Genomic DNA, 18,597 nt, shown 5'->3' on the forward strand with positions numbered 1-18,597 from the left:
CATCAATAGTAACATTTTCTGTATTATTTTGTAATATCATTGAGAGACATAGTGCTCTAGTCAATAGGGCATCTGACTGCCACACAGGAGACTCAGGTTCAATTCCAGAGGTGGGTGATCTAAAGTCTGAATATTTCCTGCTTTGTCCCTGCATAAAGTGGCTCTGGGGCTCACCCAGGCTCAAATCAATGGATACCTGGGAGCTACCATAGGGGGTAAAGGTGGCCGAAGCATGGTGCTGATCTCACCTCCAAAATTGCTGAGATCGAAAATGTGTGGCACTCTACCCCTACATCCCACTATATGTGGCTTCATGGCATGGTGCTATATGCACGGGGAACTGTACCTTTAACCTTTACCTTTTGTAATATCATTGATTGAAGCAAAAGTAATATAAATTCCTTCAAAATTTGAGTGACAAGTCATGTAAAGTTATGTGTTCTGTGTGTGAGAAAGTTCTGGGAAACCAGGACGAAACTTCGCTTATAAAATAAAATAAACACCACTAAAAAATTACCATATATTATTTTCTATCAAAATTAACAGTTTTGTAAATATTCAAACTTTTACAGAGTAACTTCATGCAGTATGACATGCATTCTGCAGTATTCATGCTTTCCTGAGGCAGAAAACTTTACAACAAAAAGTCAAGTGCATGAGAGGAGAGAGAGAAAATTCAGTTTTCACTTCACAGCAGATCATGGTAATTGAACATGATGAACACAGATATTCAACTAAAAGTTTGAATATAGCTATTCATAACACTTTAAGGAAATATGAGGTGATATACTGTACCTTAAATAAAACTTTGAACCTTTCTTCAGGATCAAATGGCTGTCCGTCTCTAAGCCATGTGAACGCAGGCTCTTCACCAGGCTTTAAAAGACTCTCCGGAAGACCAGCAAATATATTCATCTCCTCTGAATGTAAATAATACAGACTGTCAAGCAGTGAAGGATACAGCTTTTAAACATTCAAAATATTGATATTTCTTTCGAATTAAAATTATTTAAGTTTGTAAGAAAACTGACCTCACACTGACCACTAATTTATTTATTTATTTAACAGAGGATTCCAAATATTTCTTAAAAACAATATTTTGACTTTTCCAGACCAAGTCATTAGGGCAATTCATGTAATTAAACATGTGGCACTATAATTTAGCTAAATTCCACGCACAGAATCACACTTAACCAACTTTTTAGAATATTCACTTCAAATGTTAAAAGTAATAACAAGAAGGAAACTTCAATCAAAATTAACTGTGGATAGGATATAAGGAAAGTTTTTGAGTTTTTACTTAATACTACCCACATATTGACTAATGTTTAACCTTTAAAAAATCATAACAATTGTAGCATAAATAGTATATAATTATAGTAAAATTTAGTAATATATGTATTAATTTTAATATTTGCCAAACACAACCCAAAAATTGCAAAACAAAAGTGGTAATTTCCAATAGCCACTGTAGTAGTACAACTAAATTTATACATAAAAATAGTTAAAAACATGATGTATTTAATATCGTATTAATCCATAAGATTATATTTTATTTAAACTCTCTGGATGCTTCATGTTGACCAGGGCATTCACTTGTTTACTTCAGTTGTCTAAACCTCTGTGGTATGTGAATATTGCACAGTGTTGTGCTATGCAAAGCTTCCTGATGTATTCAGGATATAGGAAGTTCAATCAGCCTATGGAGTCAGCTGTTTGCAATAGAGGTAGTAAAATCATGATTCGGCATGGAGGAAGGTCTCCATGGCCTGGGTGATATAGAGGTGAGACAGACTGAGAAGGGACTGACTTTTGATTTGGATTGCGGAGAGAGAGGAGCTTGGAGAAAGGAGTTGAGGGAAAGTGAGGCGAGTCCTGGTCAATGAGCAAGGAAGCCTAGAGAGGTCTTAGTTTTATTTTATTTTGTGTCAATCATCACTCTTCAGATAGACAGGTAATTAGCCTAACCCAGGCATGATTCAGGTTCGAAGGTTCATAAAACCCAATGAGTGCCCATTGTCTTTTCTAGTTGATAAGCTATTTAGTATTAGTTGTGCCTTTCCCACTGCCAAGCATTTGACTTGTCATGTCAATGACGAATGCTCTCATCATTGAGGATGAATGATGAATAAGTTACATCACCCATTGATTTATTGTGGGAGTGACTGGTTTTGATCCCCATCATTCTGTAGAATGATACGTGGTAGAGGTGCTGGGATTTTCATTTATTTCACCAGGAAGTAAATGAAAATTGAAAGGATAGTTTCAATAACCAGTTTTAAATTAACCACACACCAAAATTTTCGCTAATTTGTCTAGTTTTTTATTTTTTTTATTTTATTACTATGTCACTGCAACAATTATTTTGAGAATATACGAAGTTTAAAGTTGTTTTTTTCCCTCTCTCTTTCTTTTTAACATTAATGGGTGGAGAATATTTTTATATATGCCATGATAGATGTCGAGCTTTCACCTTGCTGATGAACTCGATGAAACATTGGATCAGTTGTTAGACATAGTGCAAGGGGCTGCAAGTATTAATTTAGATGTTAGCAGTCCAACTGCAAGTTCAACCCCCAAGATTAAACGTAGCCCAATTTTAACTAGAGTCTTCAGCGACAATTATCAGAGAAACAGGAACATGAAAAGCAATTTCTACTGTAACTAGCAGCAGTACTCAGTATAACAAGCTGAAGCATACTTTGTCCACAACAAATTTAAAATTTATTGCTTGTCTTTTATTTCCTTTTTTCTTTATAAACCTACTTTGAGTGCACTACCATAAAAATGTTGATTCTTCCAGAAATATAGTAAATTTCCCCAACATTTCCATGACTTTTCCAGAAAAAGTGAATTCACTAACTTATCCGGAAAAAGTAAATTCCCTGACTTTTCCAGTATTTCCAGGTTTTACAGACTGGTAGACACCCTGACAGTATTAGCCATGTTACTAATGTACTAACAACAGAATGTACTAACAACAGAGAAAACGATGAACTAAAATTACATGTGGTAAAGTAACTTACAAACTTTTACACAACAGCCATCTACAACATGCCTGATTTTCATAGATGTGTACTTGGTTTGGTAGCTTATTGTACTGGCTGGATAGTCTGTCCAGCAGGAAGCTCTGAATGAGGCCTAAACTAGGCTTCTGAGCAGCAAAGAATTGAGTGCTTCTTCTTGTGTGAGACGGCACTCGAAAGTGAATTTCCTGGAGAAGGCGATCACTTCCGATGTTGCCATTGGCTATTTTATGCAGGAATATATGGTCTGCCAGTTTGCATCTCTCATGTGGAGCCTGAGATTTACAGAAGTGCCTCAAAAAGAATCCAAATTTTCAAAACCACCTAGATTAATCTTTAGGGAGTGAGAGATGAAAGACATTACATTAGTTAAAATGATTTAAAACATCAGGAAGTATGCCAAGCCTCTATGTTGGTGGATCTCAGTGCGAGGGAACCAGCTGGACATAACTTCCTGATGTCGAGGGAGGATGATGCTACCTAAAGTACAGAGGCATGCATATTTCATTTTTGACGAAAACACGAAATGTGAAACAACACATTGTAATGTTATAAAATACAATGTAATGTTTCTGAAAGGTGTGAGGTGCATTTTCCTACCATGTTTTGTCACAAAATGATGCAAAATAGACTCTTAAACACGAAATTTAGAGTTTATTTACCTATGCGACACTTTCTGAAGTTTGGATTATCTGTGAGTTATGCAATTCATGGAAAATTGATTAATTCTGCTGTAAATATTTGAGAAGCAAAAATCGACCCTTCATACAGGAATAAACTTAATACTCTGGTAGCTACATAAATGTGCTATTAAAAGGGATATGTTTAGTTTGTGTAATAAGTGCAGTTTTTAAATCAAATTTAGGAGTATCTCCACAATTTTAAAATGAAAATTTCAATTTATGTACCACTTTTGATCCAATTTTTCACAGCTATAACACCGAAATTTTATTTACTGCTTTCGAACCTGAAATTGACTCTGATTTTGTACCAAAATTTTGCTTTTTTATTTACCAAAAATATGGGCCTCCACTAATGTAACATAATTTGTTTCTCACACCCTCAAGATGAATCCACATAGGTTCGAAAATTTGGACCATTTTTAAGGTACATGTCTGGCCATGAGTATTTAATTCTATTTATGATACTGACAACAGACATGAATTTCAAGCTGCTTATCTGTCTTAATATAAATTGAGTTGAATCTAAAGAAGGTAAAGACCAACCTGCTACTGTAACTTCTCCTTCACAAGTTGATTCACCGTATTTATTATTAGCTGTGCATTTATATTTGCCTGCATCTCCATGGATAACATTTGGAATAACCATTTCATAAAAGCCGTTCTCTGCCTTATCTTTGACAATCTGGATTCTATCTGTTCCTTGAGATATGTCCTTCCCATCCTTGAAACTGAAGAATAGTGAAACAGATTAGGATTTTCACTTTAAATTAGTGATGAAATTTGTAAACCTAGTTACAAGTTCTTATTTGTATGTACTGCTTGCCAAGCTTAAAATACAAGCTATCAGCACATTTACACAGTCTTACTATGAAGTAGAGTTAACTTTTAAAAAAGAGACACTGTTACATGTATTAAATGAAGGGCTCTAGTGTAAAACATGGTACGTGAAATTTTGGTCATTTTTGAGTTACACAGTAAAATGTGACATCCTTCAATATTCGACTGAAATTGCCATGTCATACAATTTGTATTGATCTCAGTGAAGCCTTGTGAAATAGGTAAACACAACATGAAAACAATATATCTATAGTATAGGTTCTAATAACATTTTTTCTTAATGAAATGTGAATGTGCTGAAATCTTGTCAAAGAAGAAATGATTGTTAAACATTATTTCAAATTCAGGTTTCAGATACCGTAGAATTATTTTTCTTGCAACCTTCCCATGGAAGAACAATGAGCTAATTATTATCAGCATGGGCGTCGCCAGAAATTTTTGCAGGGGGGTCGGTGAAATGATAAAATTTGAATAATAGAAAAATAATAAGTAGCTATTATTACTATGGTTATAAATGTTATTATACAATAATAAATATTATAAACTAACAAAAATATTTTTTTTTGAAATAATAATAATAATAATATTAATAATTATGGGGAGACCAAAGGAGTGAACCAGCACAACTATATTCCATTATTTCTTTTGCATTTTATGCAGTTAGTATCTGAAATGCATTTTGATATAAACTTTTGCATGTCTTATTCAACAAGCAAAGGCTTTAAATGTTAGGTGGAATTGTTTTTATAAAGTTTGTTGTGTGACCTCTCACAAACAACTGTAATTATTAGAATTTTGAAAATTGTGGAACCATTTGTTCTTTGAATGAAATGGTAGAATATAAACTTGTTTTTCACTCAATGTTTTCGATCCAATGAATTTTTACATTTATTATTCTGTTCGAATACTAACTAAATGAACTTTGTTTCTGTTCTTAACAATAAGAGTAACAAACTTTCAGCTTTCTTGTATCTTCAAATGAATGATGTCAATTTCCAGGGAGGGTCCACTGACCCGTTTGACCCTCCCCCCTCCTGATGCCCATGATTATAAGTATATTTCAGGGCAATTGTAATGCCTGTAGTATTGAGAGATTTTTTCTTACCCACCCAAAAAAGCATTTCAATATAAATGTATTTTGATTTACATTGTATTGTTTATGAGATTATTAAATGCAAAATTGATTCATTTGAAAACAAATGTAAAAGAAGATGCTTACAAAGTAACTGTTGGGTTGGGGTTTCCTTTGAGCTTTATCATAAATCTCAGATATGTGTTTTCTAGTATCTCAGTGTCCTTGAGTTTAACAATGAAATATGGAGAATTTGCTTCGGCTATCTTCCTCTTCTCTTCAGGAGTCACTGGAAAAAAGAATATAAATTTTTTCAACATCATTCATGATTAATGTGAACACACTATTAAATAATTGCAAAATTTGACACAGGTAATCAATGTAGCCTTTCTAACATTTTTAACGGACTGTTCCGTTTTCTCAGTTTATGACCAAAGCGGCATGCGACAAGTGACTCGGGGAGTTTTCACACCCAAGTGACATGGGCCCAGGCATTGTGTCATTCTTACAATAAAATCTAATCCCATACATTTTGAGTCAAGTTAACTGTGCAGTGACATATTACTAAAGGTCGTCTCTAATGTTATGGCGACTAATCCAAATGCTGGCAAGGAAAGTAGGGAGTGGGGAAACGACCAATCCAGCACTATACGAAATGCAGCAGCCAGTAGAACGAGGTTCACATAGTGCTTCTTCCTGCCATGTTGTGTCTCTCGGTGCCACTGCTGTTGTCTGGTTGGTCTGTGGCACAATCCTCGCTCTCCACTTCCCTTGCCAGAACTAGGACCGGCTGCCGTAAGTGTCAGGGCATATATTCCATGTAGAATGTTTCACTGAGTGGAGGTACCGATCTGACACAAATGTCCAACTTAAAGAAAAAGTTATTTACTTTGTAATACGTAAAAATAATTAAACATACATATATTGATAGGTATATACAGGGTTTTAAGCTGAAATTATTACTTAGGAAGATACTTGTTGAGCCCAGGGCTAGCCAGAGGATGTTCCTATGGGGATTGCTTTGTATAAATGGTCCTAGCTGAGGCCTGAATTGAACAAGGTTCTTCATCACATGGGGGCTTCCACACAGCCAAATGGTTAGCACTCTCACCTCTGGTGTGAATGGTCCTGGGTTCGATTCCCAGTGGGAGTTAAAAAAAGAATCCGGTGTTGACAAAGCATTGTCAGAACAATTTGGGAAGCTACTTGAAAAAAAAGTAGCAGGCTCTAGTTTCTAAAGTAAGAAAACAGCAGTGATCGCAAATGGACGCATTTACCACACATCACCCAACAAAAAGATGCTTGGGATGCTTTGAAGGGCTGTTGCACCAAAGAGTTTGGTATTCAAGTTCTTCATCCCAGGGTATCAAAGCTACAAAGCTACAAAGATGTGAATGAATCAGGGAGAAATATTTTAGAGCACATATTGGACATTGTGATGATTTAGGAGAAATGACACAGAGAATTACAGTAGTTTACTATCTAGAGGGAACGTCAGTTATGTTTCTCAGAAACATAAGACTAAAAAATTTCAAAAAAATGTGGAGTTTGGGGAAAAGATTCTAATCACTTGTTGGACAAGGACCAGGGGGGTGATATTAACTATATTATGCAGGAAAATGTAACACTGGGAAAATAAAATCAATATTCCACTTTATTACAAATGTATACTGGGAGGAAGCAGCAATACTTTGGGAACTGGTAGTATGCTTTATTCTAAGCAAAAAAGTACATATGAACATGGGTCCAATTTTGAACAATAACAGAGATATGAACAAAAATAAAAATGATGTAGGAAAACGTAAACAAAAACAGTAGCAAGTAAAACATGGCAATGTAATGGTAATTGTGTAAGTAAATACTCATGTTATTCGATGCTGGATAGGCGTCGGAGCCTCTTCCACCATCAGAACAATTCCGGGTTTCCCCAGTTGGGAGTAGAACCCGCGACCCTTGGATTGCTAGTGGAACGCCGTACCGACCAAGCTACCATGGCCCCTTAGTAAACCATAATGTTCCCTGACAATTTCGCAAGATTGCCAACAGGTGGCAGCACACATGACACAGTTACTCATCGAAGTGTCTTACCTGCAGTGCTGTGAGAGAGAGTACTTGGAACACGTGTGAGATGCTGTTATCTGGGTTGTTTCCGTAGCAGTTCACAGACAGTTACCGTCAAATGGCACCTACATACACGAATTAGGAGTATGCAGACATGGTGTTTGTCTACAGTTTTTGTAATGAAGTGCACACATGGCTATTGAAGAATACAGGAGACATTTTCCATTATGAAGGACACCAAATAAGGTACTGTTTACTAATAGGTTTCGTGCATTGAGAGAGCGTGGAACACTTTCCAGTGATAAAGTGACTTCCGAACGTGAAACCAGACAATCTGTTGATGCACAGGAGGATATACTTACCATGGTGAAACAAAGTACTACCAATAGTACCAGATGAATGGCAACACGTCTGGGTATTCCACATACTCGTATGTGGCGGACATTAACTGGGGAACATTTGTATCCATTTCACCACCAACCAGTCCTGGTGATTACACTTCCCGCCATCGATTTTGTCATTGGTTACTACACAATGCAGTACAAGTGCCATACATTTTATTCACTGATGAGGCGACCTTTACTCGTACTGGTGTGAATAATACCCGTAATGGACACACTTGAGCTCGGGACAACCCTCACGAAACCATTGTCACAGGGTACCAAGGTAGATTTTCCAGAAACGTGTGGTGTGGCATGGTTGGCGACATTCTTCTTGGCCCAATTATCCTTCATGAACACATGAATGCACAGCGGTACCTTCATCTGTTACAAAATGATTTGACGGACCAGTTAAATGATGTTCCTTTGCACACAAAGTGGAACCTCATCTTGCAACATGACGGAGCACCTGCACATTCCAATTGGTTGATCATTCAACATCTTAATTTCACCTACCCTAATCGATGGATTGGTCGTTGTCGTCATCGTGGTCACCTCATTCTCCCAACCTAACCGCTCTTGATTTCTGTTTATGGGGGTGGATGAAGCAGGAGGTTTACCAGGAAAGGATGAATACAAGGGATGAACTGCACATTCGCATTATGAATGCTGCTGCGTTAATCGGGAACTTTGTAGTGGAACACAAGATGTCCTCAGACACGCTCAGGAGTGCATTGATGTTGGTGGTGGTATTTTTGAGAATCTGCTGCGACCTGCTATCATTTCTGTGGCCTTTCCCTCCTTACTTTTGTTCATGTGAGTACTGACCAGCAGGTGTTAACATTTCATTTTTCTACATTTATTGCTTGCTTCATTACTTAATTATCGTGTACTAATTACTGCTACACCACAAATTCATGCAATAAAGATTAGTATCAGCATGTCCCTTCTCGTATTTACTTACACAATTACCATCACATTGCAATGTTTTACTTGTTACTGTTTTTGTTTACGTTTTCCTACATCATTTTTATTTCTGTTCATATCTCCGTTATCGTTCAAAATCGGACCCATGTTCATATGAACTTTTTTGCTTAGAATCACCCATACTACCAGTTCCCAAAGTATTGCCGCTTCCTCCCGGAACATTCTGTATTTTCTGCCATTCATCACTGCCCATACACTAGCCTTAAGTACCTTTTGAACTCACAATGGATACTTACAATCTTGGACTACTAGATGAGCTGAACACGTATTACTGCCAATTTGATTGGCGGCTCTTGCAGTATACAGGCCAGTGTCTGTTTCACGGCAATGCTGCAGTTCCAGTTTGTATATTCTGTCATCCTGCGCCGTGATGCTTGCTCTGTCAAACAACTTATCTTCCAGTGGTTTGTTGTCCTTCAGCCATGTCATCGCTGCAGGAGGATCAGCCTCAAGCTCACACTCGAAAACGCACAATTCGCCAGCTGAAAAGTGGAACAGGTTAACTTTTGTACTCTTACAAAAATATGTGAAAATATGTTTTTCAAGAAAATTAACATATTTTAGAAGGTTTTAACGAAAACATGACAAATTATTATCAAAATGTGGCACAGTATAACCATAATTGCCACATATAAACATAACAAATATGTATATTTTATGGGTAGATTTAAATAATAAAACCTAATTTGAAAGTAATGAAGCTCGGTATGATTATTTCACATCAGTGGTAGTGGTATCAAATTTCCACTAGCTTTCTACCAGAGTAAACATTAGTATTAATTGTGGACAGCCAGTATAATGGTTCTTTTTAAGGTGCTATTGTATACCTATGTTATTCTGCACTCTCATGAAATTTGTGTTCCAATCTGTTTCTCTGGACCTATTCAAATGTAACAGATGGAAGTAAGGGTTCTCTAAGGTTAACAGAAAGCTGGATACAATTCTGAGCATTCAAGAGGTGAAGATGAGAGTGGAATTACTACTCAAAATCTTGACATCTATTATAATTCATCTGGCCATTAATATGAGAGAACTTCTTCATTCATTAGTCTACCAGAAAAGTGTCAACTACTGCTTCATAGGTGCTTGGTTCTAGTATTATATTACTGAACTGCCAGGCAGAAATATCTAACAGGTTCTTATGCACTAGCCACTGGAAATATTGTGCAGCTTCAGACATGAATAATTTTGTGTATAGCATCAGTTGGTATTCATGTGCAGGGCGAATAAGGTGTGTGGTTAAGGTTTAGTGAAGGGACATGTCAAACTGGCTGATACTTTGGTGATGGCACATTGTCAAATACAGAAGTGTATGAATATGAACATGATTCCATGAACTGTTGATGGGAAGTGACAAATTTCTTCTGACCAATAGCAGTCACACGCATGGACATGTAATGTTGAAACACACTAAATTAATAATTGCAAAATAGACGAGGCAATTTACTTGACCCATTAGGGCTTTGAAGCTGTTACTGCTCGCTGTTTTACTTGAACAAAACATCCTAGCACATATGCTCATGCTAGAGACAGGCTTAGAAAAGTTTTTTTTTATATTCCTTCCTTCAGGAAAAAACACACTACACACATACATCTAAAAATAGCCTATACATTTCTGGAAGAAGAATAGCTGTCAATTCCTAAAAGAAGCAGCCATTCTAAGCCCAAAAGAAACACAGTAAGCCATAACTGCTAACACTAATGCTACAAATACTATCTCATACTACATACCTGACAAGAGCTTGCAATATTCTTGAAGACAAAACATCTCCACAATCAGATACTTCTAGATGCATAGAATTAAGTCAGCCTAGAGCCTATGTAAATATGCTAGTAGCATGTATATCAATACTAATACAAAAGCAGTAAGCTTTACAAATGCTATGTGTTGAAATAGTTTGTCGACTTTGATACTTTATTGCTAGTGCCTTTATTTTTATGTGTTTGAAGCACCATTGACATGCATGAAGGCCGCATGATGATAGTACTTTAAAATTAATTGATGAAAATGAGGGACAATCATGAGAATGAAGTGATCCATTTCTTCTCTTACCACCTTAAAATTCACTTTTGCCCTCTTTATTATACCATTGATTGCTTAACACGTAATGATCACAAATTTATTTATTACAAAATAATGAAGTAAATGTTACTAATCAAGTGGTTTTATTCTTGTGATGACATTTCATCCTGGGTCCATAAAACATTTTCAAGCTTACACTTCCAAGACACACACACACACACAGGGAAAGTGATAAATTAGTAATGGCAAGGATCTAAGAAGTATAATGTGATTGAAGTAAATATGCAGAAGAGACTGGGAGAAGTAAGAGGAGTAACATGAGGATTAGATGAAGTTCACGAAGAGACACTTACAAGGAACAACCATGCCCAGTCTGGAACTCAAACGTATGAACTTCGGTGGCAAGATTGAAAGTCTACTACTTTTTGAAAATTTGACCTGGTTTACTACAATAATTCTTATTTATTGTATATTTATTAGATACGAGGCATATTCGTAAAGTAAGTACCGTTTGCAAATATTGCCACTGTAGCTATGCAGTCGCGACCACGCGGAATGCTTAGCGAAGGCATTGTGTTGCTTCACGACAATGCTCGTCCACATACGGCCCAACAAACTCAAAATTTCATCACGTCAATCGGCTGGGAACAATTTGTTCATCTGCCAACAGCCCTGACTTGGCACCAAGTGACTACCATCTCTTTCTTCATCTGAAGAAGAAATTTCTTGCTAGTTAGCGTTTCGACGAGGATGACGACATTGAAGCAGCAGTGCATGGATGACTTTCGTCATAGGCGGGAACATTCTATGATGATGTGATACAAAAACTAGTGCCATGCTATGACAAATGCTTGAACAATGGTGGAAACTATGTAGAAAAGCAGTTTCAAGTCTGTAAAATGCAATGGATATAAAAAAAGGCACGGAACTATTTTACTTTATTTTTTACGTCCTTTCGGTACTTACTTTCCGAATATAAATAAAATATAATATAAATAAAATAAATAAATAAATAAATGTCAGCATGCAAGTAAAACAAATACAGAAGTCCAACAACTTCAAATTTTCCGGCAATTTCTATATATATGAAAAGAAATTGGTTTACCGGCAGCAAACCAGGTAACATGGGAGAATGCGCCACAGCACTTTACACATTCAGTCACTGAGTCAACAGGGAGAATGGAAACTGTAGAGTTTGATGTGAGGATGACACAGATGAAGACACAAGAAACAAACATCCATGCCCATTCAAACATAACATCAATGAGCACTCCATCTTGAAGGTTGACTGAAGATGTATCTTTGAATCTCTAATGTTACAAAAACAAAAAAATGTTAGATTATATAACACACTTACAGTTATATTTCCCACACATGGAAAATTAAATGGGTTTGAGGGTTGAAGTCATTACCTTAAATTGAGAATTTTGCACCAATACTTACTCTCACAACTGAAAGGTTCTATAGTCTTTTTGAACCTGGGACGAGTAGGTTCACGTGTAGATCCCTGTATAGCATTCATTGTCGTTTCTCCCGTGACAGACGAGGACATAGAGCTTTCTGACATGACAACCCTTGATGCAGAAGAAGCGGATTCTCTGAAGACTTCTTCAGTGTGGTGGCTGGACACTGAATGGAACTCTATGAATAGCAGAGGACACTACCCTTCAGGCCTATGCTCTTGCTTGTTCTAATTGCAAACACATATTTATTTATTCATTTGTTTCCTTTCCTAGATTATGTACATAGTAAGGTATTCAGTGGCGTAAATAACACCCCGACAACCCCCACGCATGCTTTGGGGGCACAGTAAGAATGTTAAATTAAGAAAGACCAGTAGTTAACCAAAATTTTCCTTTCGGCATCAAAATACATTTTCAATTGAATGTATTATATTTTTATGCCCTACAACTGCAATCAGGCTGAATAGTTTACGTCGTCGAAGAATAGACAACAGACAAGGAAATACACTGACAATGCTGACTTTCACTGCACGATATTGTAATTTTTGTAGTAACAGTGTATTTTCACACATAATTATAAAATATAATTTTTTTAGTTTGCCTGTTGGCATAACCTTTCCAACCAATTTTTACATTGATTCAAATTACATGTATTTTCATATTTGTAGATACCTAATATAAATATAGGCGTGAATTAAAGTTGTGGGGGGTGGGGGGGTGGGGGGGTGCAGAGCATGTTATGCTACTGAGGATGAGGGTATTGTAGTGATTTTCTTAGTGTTTATCAATTTGATCAAATTAACAATAACAATTAACAATTAATCTTCTAACAATTGTAAATTTCTTCACAAGATTTGGCCTTATAAAATACCTTACTTTGTATAACCTTTTTCAGGAATCAAGTGAAAAATATTCCTTTCGAAGTCAATGAACTCAAGTAGGACATAGCATTTGCAGCCTACAACAATGTTATACTGATACATACACAAAATACATACAAAACAAAAGCAACAGGACACTATGAATCAGCTTTGACGTAGAGAATGGAGATAGAATGCCAAGAAGCCCTACAATAAAATTAAGCCAAGAAAAAGAATGCTAAAGCAAGTCAAATGAGAATATTAAGGATGGCTTTTTCCTATTTACACACCTATGGTACTGAATGATTACTACTAATATACTGCAATGCCAAACAAAACAAATTAACTAAGATTATTGAAAAGATAATTCTACTCAAAATGTCATTATTAGATTGCTGATCACAATTATTATCAGTCAAGTTCAATTTATCAGATCATAACCTGGGGATGTGTTTTGCAGACTTCCTGGGCCAGATTCTCACACTTATCCACATAAAAGTAGATGCTTCCCCTTCCCTATTATACTACAATTGATGGATTTATTTGGTTTATTTTACTTTACTTTTCTGCCACTTGTGGGTAATCGAAAAATTGAGTTTGAGTGATTAAATTTACCAAGGAACACTCACAAACAAAACTAGGGATGGGTGGGATCCCAAAAAGTCAGTACTGGGATAGGGAAAAAAATTCCCATCCTGATGCTGACTTCGTGAAATGACTCCCTAACTTTTCGGGATGCTGAACAGTCAGAAAATTCAAAATGGTTATTTTTAAAAGTGGTAAATTCTCGATGTTTTTGGCTTAAGGTGAAAATGACGTGTAGAATCTGAGATTTCCAGAGCGTTGGAAAATTTTGTACATTTTCGGTACTGAAAAGTTCCCAAGTTGGTCTGGAAGTTTAGAACTTTTCCTGTCCTGAAAGTCAGGATTTTAAAATTTTGCCCTCCCGATACCATCCCAACCCAAAAATGTCTGTCCACACCCCTAAAGAACACCCATCACCAGGCTAAGATTCGAACCCGGGACCCCTGCACTGTGCTAACCACCACAGGCATCTGCTACGCTATGATTACTTATAGGTAACTGAACCCTTAAAAAAGACAAGATCATCTACCAATATGATGCACAGGGATCTTGTTTGCCCACATTATGAATTTGTATTTGTACTTTTGTCATTTAGCGTTACTTTTCTGCCTCTTTTGGCTAATCACAATGGTGAAAATGATCAGTAATTACATGAAATTTATGAAACAGCACTTCTTGATATACCTCTAATAATAAATAGAACTAATTTTATATAAAAAGATATATCATCTACTTTGAACTGGGGAAGATAATATCAATTTGTTCAGAAATTATTCAAAATACATATTCTCATCTTGATTTTACAACTTTGTGTCTTGGTACCAATTGATTGGTACCTCTCACCATTTCAATAGCATGCCATTGGAAGAAAATGATTGCATAGATTGAAAAGGAAGAGAGATATCATAGGCAACTGAAGATGAGTATGAAACGTACAGCCCTCAGACTCGACTTACAATTCCAGAAGGATTTTTCTCATTACCTTCAACACTGTGCATTGATGTTGAGTGGCTCTCCATGATGAACTCCTCCATCTTGTTTTTGTCTTCTACCTTTGCTTCCTTTGGGGCAGGAGCTTCTACTTTTTCAGGTGTAGGGTTTTCCTTCTTGGTTTCCTCAGGTGGAATGTCTGCGTCTCCTGGTCCCTCGAGCTGAAGATCATCCGCTGCGTGCTCAGCAAGAGCAACTGAAGGACAAACACATTTCACAGTTATCTTATCAATATAGCCTATTTCTAATGAATGACTGTAAGGAGCAAAAACAAGAAGGTTTCATACTTGGGATAGTCAGAAAACAAAGTTTCCTGTATGTGTATTTCCAGAAAGCATGGAGATTTTGAGTTGGTAATATGTTGTGGTTATACAGGCATCATTCTTTTTTTGTTAGAAGATGCATGATCTTTTCCTTGCAGAGGGTGCCAGCGTACTGCTGTGTTGAAGACAAAGAGTTGAGATGTGTGTGCCCAGCCAGCATGGAGAACAGAGGTGTGTTGCAATTGACAAAGGATGAAGTGCGAGCTGTTTCTAGTTATGAATGGGCATGTGGGGCTTCCGATACGGAAATTCATAACTGGCTGGTGGAAGTGTATGGGCCTCTTCTAATGTCAAAGCAAATGGTGTCAGCAATTTTGAGTTAGCTGGGAAAGTGTGATGGATGATGCAAGACCTGGGCAGCCATCCACAGCCACTTGTGAGGACAGTATCAGACGAGTTAATGAGCTGATTCAAGGAAGAAGGCACCGAGAGGGAAGAATTTCACCACAGCAGCAGAAGTGGAAGCTGGCGTATGCAACTTCATCCATAAAGAGGAGATGCAGTTTTACAAACAGGGTTTCTTCAAACTTGTGAAGTGGTACAACAAGTGCCTGAATGACACAAAGTTACGATTCTTCCATATTTCTCTCTTCAAATATTTATTCTATTCGATGACAATTTTCCCTTTTCAGAAAGTTTTACCCTTCCAAAAAGCAAATATAGCTATAGTATACTATATTAGCTGTGGTGGTCTAGGTGGAGACTATGTGGGAAAATCGTGCAGTTGGCAGACTAGGGAAGCTCTTTTTATGACTATCCCTCGCATAAGGTACAAGTTTGTGTAAAAAATAGGATTAAAGGTGTCATTGTTTACCAAGTTGCATCATTTCTAAAATTTTAGGTGAAACAATGTGATATACTGATATAACGAGGAGAAATATAGTCTGTTTATTTTTTTCACATTTAATAAATATATCTCAATAAATAACCACAATAAGATGTATTCTAAAGCAATATATTTATGGCATAATGCATAATATATGTTCCAGAACATATAGGTCTATACTCTATCAGAGGTTAAATATAGATGGATTTGAACTGGATGTTTCTTTTTTACCAACTGGTTGTATGAGTTACTATTACTATTCAATATACTCAATCACAACAGTTGGAATTATTTGCTACCATGCTATTTAATAAACAATCCAATCTATAACTGCTATTATTTATTTCTTTAAACTTATTCATATTGATTTTTTTTGTATGTACACATTGCTTGCTTTGTAGAATTATTTCTCTTGTAGTCTACGATTATTAGAAGCATCAAAACACAGTTTTTCGTTGTGACGTTTCAGGAGAACAACACACGCTCCCTTCATCAGACATTTATTGTTAGTTTGATGTGTTTTTATGCTTGTAATAACAGTAGACTACAAGAGAAATAATTATTCATATTGGTACGCATGTATTTATTTCATGGTATTGGGAATATTTAATTAATTTCTGGATTTCTTCATATTCCTTATGCAAGGTGGTTGTAGCTTTTTATGTGCAGAAGAAAATATGAAGCTGTTCCATTAGTACTTTTAAACAATTTTTGTACTATATTGAATAGTAAAGCTTTCTTACTCACTTGAAAAATATGTAATTACAGTTGAACCTCAAATACATTGCTTTCAGGTGATTACATGGCTAGAAAATTTAACATTCAGGAAAATATGGAAATGTAAAATTGGGATTCCAAAGTATTTATCTAGCTTTTTTTTTAAAAAAAAAATATAGAACCACCTAATAAAAAAATATTCTTGAAGCAAGTAGCGTATTCTGAAAATTTTACCTGGTTTACAATAATAATTCTTATTTATTGTTCATATTTATTATATATTAATTAGATATAATAGAAATAAAACTGAAGTCTGACAATTTCAAATTTACCAACAATTTATACATATATGAAGAAAGCTGGTTTACCATCGGTAAACCAGGTAAAATTGGAGAATACTGCTTGAAATGGATATATGTAGCATGAACTTCAGTATGTCTTAATAGATTATAAAAGGAAAACTACTGCTTCTTACCAATAAACAAAATGCTGCTTTTTATGTCGCCATACAACACAGACAAACTTTCACAGTGCATAGAAGACACCTTCACATTTTGCTTGGTTAGGCATTGTTTCAATGCTAAGAGATCTAAAAAAATGTCAACTTGTATCCTGTATGTATGCAGTCATGCAGCACAGCAGTTTCACAGTTGGTATTGCTGTTTATTTTTTTTTGTCAGAAAACATACTGAGGGCAACAGTACACTATGAGAACATGATCATGCCAGTATGATGAAATTTCATCTGTACATATGTTGCATTTCCTATTTCCTATTCTTACATTTAACTAGAGCTTAGTAAGCTTTGTTCAAAGACATTCACACTCAGTGTCCAGACCTTGCATTTATTGGTAACATGGCCAGTGTACAGCAAACTAAATATTTTGTCATTTTCTGGTAGAAAATATAACTGTCAGTGGCAAACGTGTATTTGTCCTGCATGGCTGCATACATATAGGATAACATTTTCTGTTTTTGGAAGGATCGTAGTGTTGTAATAAGAACTCAATGAGCAAACAATACAAACAAAGTTGTTCGTCTTGATGTCCTATACCCAGTGTGAAAGTTTATCACTTGTACAGTGTACATAGAAAGAGCAGCATATTGATTGCTGGTAAGAAGCAGTACAAGAGCCATGGTCGTCTAGTCAGTAGGATGTCTGACTGCCATGCGGGAGACCGGACTTGATTCGCAGGGTGGGTGATCTAAGGTTGGAATTCTTCCGGCCTTGTTCCTGCATAAAGCGGTTCTGGGGCTCACCCAACCTCGAATCAATGGGTACCTGGAGGCAACCCTGGGGGTTAAAGCCAGCTGGAGCATGGTGCTGATCACACCACCTCCAAAATGGCACAGAGAGAGAGAGAATATCTGGGGCTCTACCCCCACATCCCCTAAATGTGCCTTCATGGCATGGTGCTACAAGCATGGGGAACTTTACCTTACCTGAAGAAGCAGTAGTCTCAGCCAGCCCTCCCCCTTCCCTCTCTCTCTCTGTCCCTCTCGCTTTCACAGGCACACACATTACATATGTGTAAAAAGGAAGGAAATGAGCCACAAGGTTTGATAGAGAAAAATAGAAGGAAGCATTAAACACGTACCACACAAAATATAGGTGTGTTTCACCTACGTCACAAACTGTTGCATTGTGGAATCGAGTAGCCATGATTGAGGCCGATTCTTGTAAACATTTGGAATTCAAGCAGGTGGGCAGGAGATTTCAACCTTGTTTACGATGGTACTGTGCAGAATTCGGTACAGGATACAA

General features: G+C 36.5%; 1 protein-coding gene across 5 annotated transcripts in view; it reads right to left on the minus strand.

Annotated features, from left to right (window-relative positions):
- Positions 1-18,597, minus strand: part of Obsc (Obscurin) — a 493,648-nt gene that overhangs the window by 130,062 nt on the left and 344,989 nt on the right. For 4 of the 5 annotated variants that reach the window (XM_083139413.1, XM_083139409.1, XM_083139411.1 and 1 more), the window contains 6 exons: positions 14,960-15,163; positions 12,513-12,710; positions 9,283-9,528; positions 5,766-5,907; positions 4,253-4,437; positions 796-920 (listed from right to left, as the gene is read on the minus strand). In XM_083139413.1, coding sequence (XP_082995539.1) covers positions 796-920; positions 4,253-4,437; positions 5,766-5,907; positions 9,283-9,528; positions 12,513-12,710; positions 14,960-15,163 — 1,100 coding nt within the window. The remainder of the gene's footprint in view (positions 1-795; positions 921-4,252; positions 4,438-5,765; positions 5,908-9,282; positions 9,529-12,512; positions 12,711-14,959; positions 15,164-18,597) is intronic. The other variant, XM_083139410.1, reaches the window with a different exon arrangement.

This window comes from Lepisma saccharinum, chromosome 17, assembly GCF_977018435.1.
Source record: "Lepisma saccharinum chromosome 17, izLepSacc3.1, whole genome shotgun sequence".
NCBI lineage: Eukaryota > Metazoa > Arthropoda > Insecta > Zygentoma > Lepismatidae > Lepisma > Lepisma saccharinum.